Genomic DNA, 14,798 nt, shown 5'->3' on the forward strand with positions numbered 1-14,798 from the left:
CCACCAGAGCTGTTTAATGTTCATTTCTCTATTATAAGCCGCCCCCAACAACGTTTGAGAGTATTTGACAGTATATCCAACCGGCCTCACAACCACAGACCACGTGTAACCACGCCAATGCAGGACCTTCTTCACCTGCAGGATCATCTTAGACCAGCCACACAGATAGATGATGAAACTGAGGAGTATTTCTGTCTGTAATAAAGCCCTTTTCTGGGGGTAAACTAATTCAGATTGGCTGGGCCTGGCTCCTCAGTGGGTGGGCCTATGCCCTTCCAGGCCCACCCATGTCTGTGCCCCTGCCCAGTGATGTGAAATCGATAGATTAGGGCCTAATTATTTCATTTCAATTGACTGATTGACTGATTTGCTGAGTTGATCTCATGGACAGTCAGTTATAACATCCATAGGTCCAAGGACATCTAATGAATAAACTGAACAGATTGAATAAAACAATATATACAATTTATTTTCACTTCAGCGTCATTTAGTTCTAAAAGTGTTAATGTACAGTTCAGATTCTATAATTATAATGGTGTGTGTGAATCAACAACAAGCGTTTCTTATTACAGATACCATTGGCTACAAAGACATGTCCTCCTGGAACATAACTTATTATCATAGAAAAAGTCACAAAATAACTTGTAGTACAAATTTAAAAAACATACAAATATGAATCAAATACTGACATATTACATATGTGGGAAGTAAGTATTATTTTAAGATTAGCCCTAAAATACAATCTTTGTCCCAAATACCACCCCATTTCCTACATAGTGCACTACTTTTGACCAGAGCCCTGTGAGCCCTGGTGAAAGGTATTGCACTACATAGGGAATAGGTTGTCATTTGGGATATACCAGTGTCTGAGCCCTGCTCTAAGACTGCTTCCTGGCTTGGTGTCTTGGGAGGAACTTCATGGTGTGAGGCTCCCCCTCCTCCTCCACAGGCTGCTGTGATAGGTTGTTGGTCTGTGGGAGGCGATCTAGGGTCAGGCCCTCGTGAGGACACACAGAGTACCGTGACAAAAGCGTAACCAGGATGGATTTCATCATCACCATGGCAATGTGCTTGCCAACGCAGGATCGAGGACCGGATCCGAAAGGCTGGAAGAAACGATTAGGTATCTGAGAGTGCAAGAGAGAGAGAGAGGGAGAGCGACAGAGAGAAATAAATAAATAAATTAGTAAATATCTTTACACCTCAGGGTGCAGATGAATTTCTCCCTGTGATAGTCTTGATTATTCTCTTACATTTTTCTCAAAGTTGTCCAGACTGAACTCATTGGGCTTGAGGAAGAACTCTGATCTGTGCATGCGTCCCATGTTCAGAATGATGTTTGTCCCCTTTGGCACCCGGTAGCCACTGATGACATCATCAGACAGTGCCCGGCGCATGGTAAAGTCCACCACAGGATGGAACCTTAAGGACTCATTGATGAAGCTCTCTAGGACCCTTAGGTTCTGCAGGTCAGAGTTGTGGAGCTCCCTATCACCTACATTGAGAGAGGAGGGAGATGGACATTCAAACAGCCACTTATTCAATATAGCTACATGAACCCCTAAGTTCTATTGGAAAGTACTGTAGTTGTCTGGGTTTGATGGGTCCTGACCTATGACTAGTAAAACGAGAAAAGCTGCAGCAGGAGGTTCCTCACCTATAACAGTGTCGATCTCTTCTAGAAGCTGTAGCTCTATGTTAACAGATTGTGAAGTGGGGACTCACCTATAACAGTGTCGATCTCTTCTAGAAGCTGTAGCTCTATGTTAACAGATTGTGAAGTGGGGACTCACCTATAACAGTGTCTATCTCTTCTAGAAGCTGTAGCTCTATGTTAACAGATTGTGAAGTGGGGACTCACCTATAACAGTGTCGATCTCTTCTAGAAGCTGTAGCTCTATGTTAACAGATTGTGAAGTGGGGACTCACCTATAACAGTGTCGATCTCTTCTAGAAGCTGTAGCTCTATGTTAACAGATTGTGAAGTGGGGACTCACCTATAACAGTGTCGATCTCTTCTAGAAGCTGTAGCTCTATGTTAACAGATTGTGAAGTGGGGACTCACCTATAACAGTGTCTATCTCTTCTAGAAGCTGTAGCTCTATGTTAACAGATTGTGAAGTGGGGACTCACCTATAACAGTGTCGATCTCTTCTAGAAGCTGTAGCTCTATGTTAACAGATTGTGAAGTGGGGACTCACCTATAACAGTGTCGATCTCTTCTAGAAGCTGTAGCTCTATGTTAACAGATTGTGAAGTGGGGACTCACCTATAACAGTGTCGATCTCTTCTAGAAGCTGTAGCTCTATGTTAACAGATTGTGAAGTGGGGACTCACCTATAGCAGTGTCGATCTCTTCTAGAAGCTGTAGCTCTATGTTAACAGATTGTGAAGTGGGGACTCACCTATAACAGTGTCGATCTCTTCTAGAAGCTGTAGCTCTATGTTAACAGATTGTGAAGTGGGGACTCACCTATAACAGTGTCGATCTCTTCTAGAAGCTGTAGCTCTATGTTAACAGATTGTGAAGTGGGGACTCACCTATAACAGTGTCGATCTCTCCTAGAAGCTGTAGCTCTATGTTAACAGATTGTGAAGTGGGGACTCACCTATAACAGTGTCGATCTCTTCTAGAAGCTGTAGCTCTATGTTAACAGATTGTGAAGTGGGGACTCACCTATAACAGTGTCGATCTCTTCTAGAAGCTGTAGCTCTATGTTAACAGATTGTGAAGTGGGGACTCACCTATAACAGTGTCGATCTCTTCTAGAAGCTGTAGCTCTATGTTAACAGATTGTGAAGTGGGGACTCACCTATAACAGTGTCGATCTCTTCTAGAAGCTGTAGCTCTATGTTAACAGATTGTGAAGTGGGGACTCACCTATAACAGTGTCGATCTCTTCTAGAAGCTGTAGCTCTATGTTAACAGATTGTGAAGTGGGGACTCACCTATAACAGTGTCGATCTCTTCTAGAAGCTGTAGCTCTATGTTAACAGATTGTGAAGTGGGGACTCACCTATAACAGTGTCAATCTCTTCTAGAAGCTGTAGCTCTATGTTAACAGATTGTGAAGTGGGGACTCACCTATAACAGTGTCGATCTCTTCTAGAAGCTGTAGCTCTATGTTAACAGATTGTGAAGTGGGGACTCACCTATAACAGTGTCAATCTCTTCTAGAAGCTGTAGCTCTATGTTAACAGATTGTGAAGTGGGGACTCACCTATAACAGTGTCGATCTCTTCTAGAAGCTGTAGCTCTATGTTAACAGATTGTGAAGTGGGGACTCACCTATAGCAGTGTCTATCTCTTCTAGGAGCTGTAGTTCTATGTCAGGGTTCTGTTTGAGAAGCAGCAGCATGAAGAACAGACTGATAGACAGAGTGTCTGGAGCTGCTATCACCATCTCCAATACACACTGCCTCACATTCTCAGCTGACAGCTCCCCATGGCTCTGAAACACACAATCACACTTCAGATTAGTTGACTCACTTTGGTTACTCAGGCTATGTTATTGTTATACATGTTTTAACATAAGAAAGTGGAAACAACCGGCAGAATAGATTATAATATTGTGCAGAGGACATGGGCTGGGGTCAGGGCCAGTGTTAGGATCAATTTCATTTCAATTCAGTCCATTCAGGAAGTAAATTGAAATTCTAAAGTTCCAGACATGTATATTGACCAATTGAAATGAAATTGAGTTAAGCCTGGGTTTGGGCCTTGCCTAATGCCTAGATCTTTGTCTCAGTGGGCTAAGGCAGTCTTTAAGTTGTGCAGACGACCTGTGCTTGGGTTAGTGTTGGGGATAGGGTAACGGGCAGGTTAGGGACTGACCTGTGCAAAGATGAGGTCTGCAGTGAAGTTGATGTGGTCCAGTTTGTCAGCTTCCTGTAGACCTCTTCTCTTCTGGTCGACCAGACTCTCTATAGCATCCTGCAGCTCCTGACTGCAACACAAAAACAGAGCTATACATTAAAACTAATACTTTAAACTTTAATATATTGCTGTATATATTTAAATAAAACATTATTTAATAGAATTGTATATGTATATTGTGTATTTGTCATGTGTGAAATGTGCTGTTAAGTGCTCATTGTTGTAATGAAGATGATGGAAGTGGAGAAGCAGGTGCAGATGGAGAGCAATGTAACAATGAAACTGAAACAATACAAAACAGGAGTAGGGTCTTGAAACACATAATCAATACTGCCTGGGGAATGAACCTAAGGGAGTGACAGATATAAGGGAGGAATCAGTGAAGTGATGGAGTCCAGGTCTCATAATGAGGCGAAGTGGGAGCGCCGGAGAGGAGCAGAGGGAGAAGACATGGAGCGCCGGAGAGGAGCAGAGGGAGAAGACGTGGAGCGCCGGAGAGGAGCAGAGGGAGAAGACGTGGAGCGCCGGAGAGGAGCAGAGGGAGAAGACGTGGAGCACCGGAGAGGAGCAGAGGGAGAAGACGTGGAGCGCCGGAGAGGAGCAGAGGGAGAAGACGTGGAGCGCCGGAGAGGAGCAGAGGGAGAAGACGTGGAGCGCCGGAGAGGAGCAGAGGGAGAAGACGTGGAGCGCCGGAGAGGAGCAGAGGGAGAAGACGTGGAGCGCCGGAGAGGAGCAGAGGGAGAAGACGTGGAGCGCCGGAGACGAGCAGAGGGAGAAGACGTGACAACTGTCTGAATGCCACAACTGAAGTTCCCTCTAAGAAAAGTAAAGTTATTCTATTCTAGGTCTTTATTTGTATAGTCCAGATATATGCTCTACAGATGGTCATACTATCAACAAACAAATCTGTTGATAAGAAACTGCTAGTTTACGGTTAAGGTTAGGTTTAGAAAAAGGCTTAGATTAGGGTTAGGGTTAAGTTTAGGGTTAGGATAAGGGTTAAGGTTAGGACTAGGGTTAAGTTTAGGGTTAGGATAAGGGTTAAGGTTAGGACTAGGGTTAAGTTTAGGGCTAGGATAAGGGTTAAGGTTAGGACTTGGGTTAAGTTTAGGGCTAGGATAAGGGTTGAGGTTATGACTAGGGTTAAGTTTAGGGTTAGGACTAGGGTTAAGTTTAGGGTTAGGATAAGGGTTAAGGTTAGGACTAGGGTTAAGTTTAGGGTTAGGACTAGGGTTAAGTTTAGGGCTAGGATAAGGGTTAAGGTTAGGACTTGGGTTAAGTTTAGGGCTAGGATAAGGGTTAAGGTTAGGACTAGGGTTAAGTTTAGGGTTAGGATAAGGGTTAAGGTTAGGACTAGGGTTAAGTTTAGGGTTAGGATAAGGGTTAAGGTTAGGACTAGGGTTAAGTTTAGGGCTAGGATAAGGGTTAAGGTTAGGACTAGGGTTAAGTTTAGGGTTAGGACTAGGGTTAAGTTTAGGGTTAGGATAAGGGTTAAGGTTAGGACTAGGGTTAGGGTTAGTAGATAGTTAGTTGACACGTTACTGATGGTCTCTACCTGGAACCAAAAAGGGCTCTTCAAAGGGTTCTCGTATGGGGACAGCCTCCAGGACCCTTTTCGGTTCTAGATCACACCTTTTTTTCTAAGCGTAGAGCATCTACAGATGGACTATCCAAGTGTTACCCTATTCTATATATAATCCTTAAACGGTTAATATTAGATGTTCTGGATGCCTTGGTAATGATGCTAACTGTTTATAACGGTGTGACTTACGCTGCTCTCCTGTGTTTCTGCTGGATCCAGTCCAACTTGAAGTAGACATCTGGTTTGATCAGCACTGTCTGCCACGTGTCAAAGTACTTCTGAATCTTCTGCAGCAGCTCCTTCTCTAATAATATCAAATTAAATGTTATAAAGTGGAATAACTTCCCACTTGAAAAGGAAAGTAATGTTGAGTGCTTACATAACTGATGTTCAGATATACTGTTCAGGGTCTAGTGGCTTTATGGCTGTGAGTATAAAAGGCTGTGGCTCACCGTTGAGAGGCACCCCTAGGAACAGTCTGTTAGAGATGTCCACTACTGTACACCTTAGTAGACTCAGGACGTCCACCTGTCCACCCATCAGTCCGTCCGGCCCCTGGAGAGCGTCCAGGTGAGTCTGTGTGGACGAGACACACACGTCTACTGTCTTCTGCAGCCCAGGTCCTGTCAGAGCTGGAACACAGTGGAGATACAGCAGTTTATTACAACATATTGGACGATATCCTGTGAAGATATTGCCAGACTGGCAACTGGCAACTTTTCTAACTTCTCTATTAGTTTGTGTATATGAGAATAGTAATTCAATACAGCAACCTTCTCCTAATGGTTTACCATTTAATATCTAGAATCAGTTATTATGATCAATTAAGTAGTGGTATTGTAATGCCATGCTTATCTTTCTCAATTGATTAAGTCATTGTCTAATTGGTCACCTTTAGCGAAGTAGGTGCGGGTCTTCTTCCATAGAGCCATGTTGCTGTTGAAGATGATGCCTCTCTCATCCATGCCAATACAGCTCAGACCCTGTTTACTGCCGAACCGAGAGGTGTAACGCCCCTGTCTCAGAACATGATGCACTGCAGAGGAACTGTACAGAGAGGGTGGGTACACTGGTATTCACTCACCGAAGTCTACAAGTCTGTGTCAATAAGTCTAAATGTGTATTACAACATAGGTCATCTAGGCTACAAGTAATCTACAAGTGCTTTTGTGAAATGAAATTCAAACATCTTAATTAAGATATTTCAATTGATTATTGATTGATTGACTGACTGCTACTGACATCCTGACTGACTGACATCCTGACTGACTGACATCCTGACTGCCTGACTGCCTGACTGCCTGCTACTGACTGCCTGATTGACTACCTGCTACTGACTGCCTGACTGACTGGCTGATTGACTGCCTGCTACTGACTGCCTGATTGACTGCCTGGTATTGACTGCCTGATTGACTGCCTGACTGTCTGACTGACTGCCTGGTACTGACTGCCTAACTGAGTGCCTGCTACTGACCTGCTGAGTATGAATGTCTCCTCTCCGTTGATCCAGACCCTGACGATGTCTCCATATTTACTGTTGTAATAGTTACTGGCAGTGCCAATACCTGTACATAGAACATGTATTTAATAAATTATTCCGATACACTATTTGTTATTGTAGCAGATTATAATGTATTGTATTTCATGTTGTAGTAGTTACCTGTCCATATAAACCTGAGGTATGAGAGGAGAGGACCCACACCCAGACAGAAAAAAGGACCTGTCATAGCCAAGAGAGAGAGAGAGAGAGAGAGAGAGAGAGACAGAGAGAGATAGAGAGAGAGAGAGAGAGACAGAGAGAGAGAGAGAGAGAGAGAGAGAGAGAGAGAGAGGATAACAAGAGAGTGAGAGAGGATAACAAGAGAGAGGGAGAGTGGTCACATAAAATAACTTAACATAGCAGGGTGTTGCATAGCATAACATGGCATAGCATAGCATAACATAGCGTAGCATAACATGGCATAGCATAGCATAACATAGCATAGCATAACATGGCATAGCATAACATGGCATAGCATAACATAGCGTAGCATAACATGGCATAGCATAACATAGCAGGGTGTTGCATAGCATAACATGACATAGCATAGCATAACATAGCGTAGCATAACATGGCATAGCGTAACATAGCGTAGCATAACATGGCATAGCATACATAACATTACATAGAATAGCATAGCATAACACTACATAGAATAGCATAGCATAACACTACATAGCGTTACATATCAATACAATACATAAGTTCACATAACATCACAAATATGATATGTCATTAGTTTATTAAGGAGACAGCTGATGAAACCAGCCAATACAACAGACACAACATAGTAATGCAGTAGTACATAGCATAGACAGCAGCCAATACTCTGTGGTCAGACGAGGGACAGGACTCAATCTGCGGTGCATTTTAGAGCGCTGTCCACAATGCACCTTTCAGGCAATGTTCCTGTATTCACAAAGAATCATACAGGCAGCGAAACACAAAACATCTCATCCTGTAATGTACCAGCTTTAACACACAGAACAGCAACGTTGGTGGATAAATGAAGATGTCCCACTCAGGCTGTTTACCATTCAATGCTTTTTTCACAGTTCCGGGCTCTCCCGTAGGCACCAATGCATTAGCAGCTGAGTCTGCTCATTGACTGCATATGAACCAGAAAAAAATGAGGGAGTGGGATGTCTCACATCCTCTTCCGTCTCTGAGCATAGATGAAGATATCATATGGATTGAGATACGATCCCTGCATAGACTTGGACCAACAGTCCTGCTCTGGATGCAACATGCTCAATTATAGAATCACTTTAGCCCAAAATAAGATAATGAACTGTAGCTGGAAAAATCACTGTTGTAATTCAACTTGTTTTTATTATATAAGAATGATAACTAGCAGACTATTGTAACTGACCTGGTAAGGAGTTGTTGTTACTGTATTGTGACTGACCTGGGACAGAGTTGTTGTCTGTGTGACGCCAGGCAGCCAACAGCAGACAGAGGAGCAGGAGGAGGGACCCCGTTGCCAGGGAGATGCCCTCTGACCTGGTGGCTGTGGCGTTCCGTGACTCGGACACCAACAGGTCGGCTATGACGGTGTCCAAGCACACCACCGCCATCACACGTCCACACACAGGCGACAACAGATCCATCACACACACATGGTAGACACACTGACGCAATGACACGCACACACACACACTCCACGACCAGCTGCTGAACTGAAGAAACACTGTTGCTTCCGAGGTGATTAAAATGGTCAATCTCTCAAACGGACGGACGCGATACACTCACACTCTGAAACTGAAGCAACAACCCAGACTCCCTGCTACCGGCTTCTCCTGATGGTCTGAGTTCTTGATCAACTCTCACTGGTTCTCTTATAGTCAGCCGTGCCTGGTTACACGCCAGGTCAGGGTAAAGCAAAAGTCAAAACAAAAAGGGAGATTTTAAACAATTTCTGTGTAACCTTGTATCTTAGATCCGGCCATCTCATAAGACCTTGAGTAGGTAGATGGTGGTCCGGTTTCATAGCATGAGCACATGTTGTGAGAGGAGTGTTCCACAGTCATGACATTAAAGACCCCTGACCTCTGTTCGTGCAGCTGGGGTCTCACAACTCTCATTCCTCTAACATCAAAGAGAGGAGGAGAGGACAGAGGTTTGGAGGGAGGAGAGGAGGGAGGTGAGAAAGGATGAGAGGAGGGAGATGAGAAGTGAAGAGGGAGGAGAGGAGGGAGGAGAGAGGAGAGGAGAGGAGAGGAGAGGACGGAGGTTTGGAGGGAGGAGAGGAGGGAGATGAGAAGTGAGGAGGGAGGAGAGAGGAGAGGAGAGAGGAGGGAGTAGATGAGGGGAGAGGAGAGGAGAGAGGTAAGGTGAGGAGCGGAGGAGAATCTGAAGAGGGAAGTTCTGTGTTATGGCAGTGTTATCTCTACTTGCTTTCATGCAGTCCTCCATCACTGCAGTCTATCTCTCTCAGTCCCCCTCCTCAACATGACATTAAATAGTTTTCTCTGTGATGTGTCACTGAAAGGCTAGACTTGTATCTGAGAGAGAGAGAGATAGAGAGAGAGAGAGGGGGAGAGAGAGAGGGAGAGGGAGAGGGAGAGAGAGAGAGAGAGAGAGAGAGAGAGAGAGAGAGAGAGGGAGAGAGAGAGAGATGTAGAGATGCACCTTGGTTGGAGTGCGGTAGTGAGTCTTTAACTGAATATTCAGATGTTGATCATGGCTGATTTCAAATCCCTGAGAAGCAACAGCAGATAAGGCAAGATATCTGAATCTGCCCAGGACTTTTTATGATGTTTTTGCTCTACTTAAAAGTATATAATAACTTCATCTTGGTGCACTTGATTGAGACCTTCAGTTACACACTTTTTAAAGGATTCAGGCTAAATGGTGAACCTACACAAACCTGTATTTGTACTGTATATGTGCGTGTTCATGTGTGCTCCTTTGCATTTGTCTCTATGGACGTGCACACAATGATAATTACTAATTGAGAAGAACAAACATTGAGTTGAAGAAAGATAAACCAAGTCCGTCAGCTAATAGTGATTGGCAGTATGACCCTCTCGCCAGCAGTACCACTTCTGGCCAGTAGGCGGAGAAGCAGAGCTGTACCTTTAGGATGTCATTAAACACTAGGGAAAACACTTTAGTTCTGTCAAAACCAGAGCACTGCCAGACCATTGTGATGATTCATATGACATTATGACAATCATCAAATATGTTGTGGAGGTGCAAACAAATTCCAATTACCACCAAGGAGCCGAAACAGCCGTGTGTTTGTGTACATTTGTATGTGTGAATGTGTATGCATTGGTGTGTGTTTGTTCTGGTCTATGGACCCGTATCTTTAGGCATCCTACTCCTGTACGCAGGGCCCAATGTTTTCCCTGGTCAGGTCATGGGGTCAGGAGAAGAATCCCCTGGCCCAGGTCACTTATACTCATAGTTCTAAACTCATCGAGAATCTTCTCATCCTTCTCAGTATAATCTACAACACAAAGGGCCGTTCTGTTCCCCCTGAGGCATCTGTGCCATTCTACCAGCAGTATAAAGGACTCTGGGAATTCACTCACCTCCCACTGGGCCTGGAGAATGTGCCTCGTTCAAACAGTCGTCTGTCTGTGTTCTGCGTTCTGACGGAGAGGCAGCCTTGATTCAAGTGAATTCCATTCAAGGGGTTTTATTGGCATGGGGAACATGTGTTTACATGGTCAAAACAAGTGAAATAGACAATAAACAAATGTAAAGTAAACAATCAGAAATGATCAGTAAACATTACACTTACAAAAGTTTCTAAGGAATAGAGACATTTCAAATGTCATATTACTGGCAATATACAGTGTTGTAACAATGTGCAAATAGTTAAAGTAGAAACGTAAAAATAAATGAACATACATTTGGAAAAAGCCCCTTGAATTGAAATGTTCTTCACTGTTTGCCCTTTTCTTGTGGCAACATGTCACAAATATTGCTGCTGTGATGTCACACTGTGGCACTTGATAGATATGGGAGTTTATCAAAATGGGGTTTGTTTTGAAATTCTTTATGGGTCTGTGTAATCTAACATGGTCATACATTTGGCAGGAGGTTCGGAAGCACGGTTCAGTTTCCACCTCATTTTGTGGGCAGTGAGCATATAGCCTGTTTTCTCTTGAGATCCAGGTCTGCCTACGGTGGCCTTTCTCAATAGCAAGGTTATGCTCACTGAGTCTGTACATAGTCAAAGCTTTCCTTAAGTTTGGGTCAGTAACAGTGGGCAGGTATTCTGCCACTGTGTATTCTCTGTTTAAGGTCAAATAGCATTCTAGTTCGCACAGAGTTTTGGTTAATTCTTTCCAATGTGTCAAGTAATTATCTTTTTGCATTCTCGTGATTTGGTTGCGTCTAACTGTGCTGTCCTGGGGCTCTGTGGGGTCTGTTTGTGTTTGTGAACAGAGCTCCAGGACCACCTTGCTGAGAGGACACTTTTCCAGGTTCATCTCATGGCTTTGTTATGGAAGGTTTGGGAGTCACTTCCTTTCAGGTGGTTGGAGAATTGAACAGCTCTTTTCAGGATTTGGATGATAAGAGGGTATCGTCCTAATTCTGGTTTTACATTGTATACGGGGGATGATTGTCCAATTTTGTGAATGATTGATTGGTAAACAGACCCCAGACCACAGAACCATAAAGGGCAATGGGTTATATAACTGATTTTTTTTTTTTTTTTACCAGATCCTATTTGGGATGTCAAATTTGATGTTCCTTTTGATGGCGTGGAAGGTCCTTCTTGCCTTGACACCACTGACTATTTGATGGTTAAAACCATGGATTCTTTGGCATTTGATATTGGAGCAAGTGTCTTTGTGTCTGTAGGTACATGCATATGGCATATTTCTGTGTGTGTGTGTGTGTGTGTGTGTGTGTGTGTGTGTGTGTGTGTGTGTGTGTGTGTGTGTGTGTGTGTGTGTGTGTGTGTGTGTGTGTGTGTGTGTGTGTGTGTGTGTGTGTGTGTGTGTGTGTGTGTGTGTATCATCGTCTCCCTGTCCCGCTTATATCAGTGTAAGCCTGTGTTTTTGTTCCCATTAGGGCTCCCACTCTTAAAGCCAGTGACTGAAATTCTTTATCAAAATATATGGAAAACATGTTAACGTAACCTTTCTCTCTCATCTTTGTCCTTAGAGAGTTGACCATCTCTGCTCAATCCAGTCTGTCCTTAGAGAGTTGACCATCTCTGTTCAATCCAGTCTGTCCTTAGGGAGTTGACCATCTCTGTTCAATCCAGTCTGTCCTTAGGGAGTTGACCATCTCTGCTCAATCCAGTCTGTCCTTAGGGAGTTGACCATCTCTGCTCAATCCAGTCTGTCCTTAGGGAGTTGACCATCTCTGTTCAATCCAGTCTTTGTCATTAGGGAGTTGACTATCTCTGGTCAATCCAGTCTTTGTCTTTAGGGAGTTAGCTGTCTCTGGTCAATCCAGTCTTAGTCCTTAGGCAGTTGACTATCTCTGCATATTTTTGTCAGGGTATGTGAATTGAATAGGACTGGTCGGATGAAGACGAGATTATTCTGAGAACAGACCTGGCTTTGAAACAGGAAAATATAATTCCCATGCTCAGACTTGTATATATTCTCCTGTGTTCCATAATATAAATATCTACAACATGTAGACACGCTGAACTGCTAGATGTAAAATCATATGTTGGGTTGGATGAGGCTTTTTAAGTTAAATGAGAGCTGTATTCATTGGATACTTCTGTTGATGGTGTCCATTGACTACAGACCTCTGAACAGAGTCCCTGTTGCCCACCCCTAACCTTTCACTCATAACCTTTGAACCCTAACCTTTTACCGCGTCACTGACTGTCTGTTCTGGGGGTTTGCAAAAAATGCAGAAAAGGGGGATTCTCCACTGTTGAGAGAGAGAGAGAGAGAGAGACTCCGGCAAAGTCTGGAATGAGAGTCACTTTGCCCACTCACTCCTCTGCAGTTAGGTCACAATGTGATTTGTTCCCCAGTGTTCCCATTCTGTCCTGTTCACCAACATTAACCCAGGGGTTGGGGGGGAAAGGAGATGAGGTATTTTGGACTATGCTGAAGGAAAGGCGACTAGGAAAAGAGTGTTCTGATGAAGCAAAGGAGGTAAGGAAAGGAGGGTTCTGATTAAGTAAAGGAGATTAAGAAAGAAGGGTTCTGGTGAAGGAAATGAGGTGAGGAAAGGAGGCAGGGAAAGGAGGGTAGTGAAGGCTATCAGGACACAGCAGGTCAATAGACAGCTGGTCGTTATGAACATACTGCCAAGCCAGCTGGGAAGACATCTGCACTGGTGGAGTAGGAGGAGGAGAGGAAAGGAACGTTCTCACAGCCACTGCCAATGGAAGAGGAAGAGAAAAGACAAAGACAGAGAGAGTAGAAGAAAACAGAGAATAGTAAAAGAGAGAGAGAATATAGTGGTTGGATAGAGTGGGTTGCAGAGGAACTGTCAATCTGTTTGAATATACACCGTATATTTGACAGAACCTTTTTTGATCTGTTTCTTCTCTATCCTTGACCTTTTAACGGTATGAGCATCCCGGTGCTGTTCTATCAGTATAAACTAGAGCTCAGTAGAGCAAGTGGCTGTTGGTTAAAGGAGGGTGTGAGTAGTGAAGTCTCTCTGGGTGCATACCATATAGCACCCTATTCACTATTTAGCACATTATGGGCCCTGGTCAAAAGTAGTGCACTTTTGTATGTGCATTTGGAAATTCACACAGGACACCGGATAAGACAGGAGAAATACTCCAGATATAACAGACTGACCCTAGCCCCCCGACACAAACTACTGCAGCATAAATACTGGAGGCTGAGACAGGAGGGGTCAGGAGACACTGTGGTCCCATCTGATGATACCCCCGGACAGGGCCAAACATGCAGGATATAACCCCACCCACTTTGCCAAAGCACAGCCCCCACACCACTAGAGGGATATCTTCAACCACCAACTTACCATCCTGACACAAGGCCGAGTATAGCCCACAAAGATCTCCACCACGGCACAACCCAAGGAGGGGCGCCAACCCAGACAGGAAGACCACGTCAGTGACTCAACCCACTCAAGTGACGCACCCCTCCTGGAGACGGCATGGAAGAGCACCAGTAAACCAGTGACTCAGCCCCTGTAATAGGGTTAGAGGCAGAGAATCCCAGTGGAGAGAGGGGAACCGGACAGGCAGAGACAGTAAGGGCGGTTCGTTGCTCCAGTGCCTTTCTGTTCACCTTCACACTCCTGGGCCAGACTACACTCAATCATAGGACCTACTGAAGAGATGAGTCTTCAATTAAGACTTAAAGGTTGAGACCGAGTCTGCGTCTCTCACATGGGTAGGCAGACCATTCCATAAAAATTGAGCTCTATAGGAGAAAGCCCTGCCTCCTTGCTTAGAAATTCTAGGGACAATTAGGAGGCCTGCGTCTTGTGACCGTAGCGTACGTGTAGGTATGTACGGCAGGACCAAATCGGAAAGATCGGTAGGAGCAAGCCCATGTAATGCTTTGTAGGTTAGCAGTAAAACCTTGAAATCAGCCCTTGCCTTGACAGGAAGACAGTGTAGAGAGGCTAGCACTGGAGTAATATGATCACATTTTTTGGTTCTAGTCAGGATTCTAGCAGCCATACTTAGCACTAACTGAAGTTTATTTAGTGCTTTATCCGGGTAGCCGGAAAGTAGAGCATTGCAGTAGTTTAACCTAGAAGAAACAAAAGCATGGATGAATTTTTCTGCATAATTTTTGGACAGAAAATTTCAGATTTTTGCAATGTTATGTAGATGGAAAAAAGCTGTCCTTGAAACAGTCTTGATATGTTCGTCAAAA

At 44.1% G+C, this 14,798-nt stretch overlaps 1 protein-coding gene across 1 annotated transcript; it reads right to left on the minus strand.

Moving 5' to 3' along the window:
• Positions 1-443: 443 nt before the first annotated feature.
• On the minus strand, positions 444-9,093 carry LOC110506810 (aromatase). The gene is made up of 10 exons (XM_036964050.2): positions 8,408-9,093; positions 7,120-7,179; positions 6,934-7,024; positions 6,352-6,506; positions 5,912-6,091; positions 5,649-5,763; positions 3,836-3,947; positions 3,290-3,452; positions 1,254-1,495; positions 444-1,127 (listed from the first exon to the last, which is right to left on the minus strand). The coding sequence occupies exons 1-10, from the start codon at positions 8,607-8,609 to the stop codon at positions 879-881; spliced, it is 1,569 nt and encodes a 522-aa protein (XP_036819945.2). The 5' UTR covers positions 8,610-9,093; the 3' UTR covers positions 444-878.
• Between the last annotated feature and the right edge of the window lie 5,705 nt (positions 9,094-14,798).

The sequence above is a fragment of the Oncorhynchus mykiss genome, chromosome 26 (genome assembly GCF_057628025.1).
Source record: "Oncorhynchus mykiss isolate SJ-2025 chromosome 26, ASM5762802v1, whole genome shotgun sequence".
Classification (NCBI taxonomy): domain Eukaryota; kingdom Metazoa; phylum Chordata; class Actinopteri; order Salmoniformes; family Salmonidae; genus Oncorhynchus; species Oncorhynchus mykiss.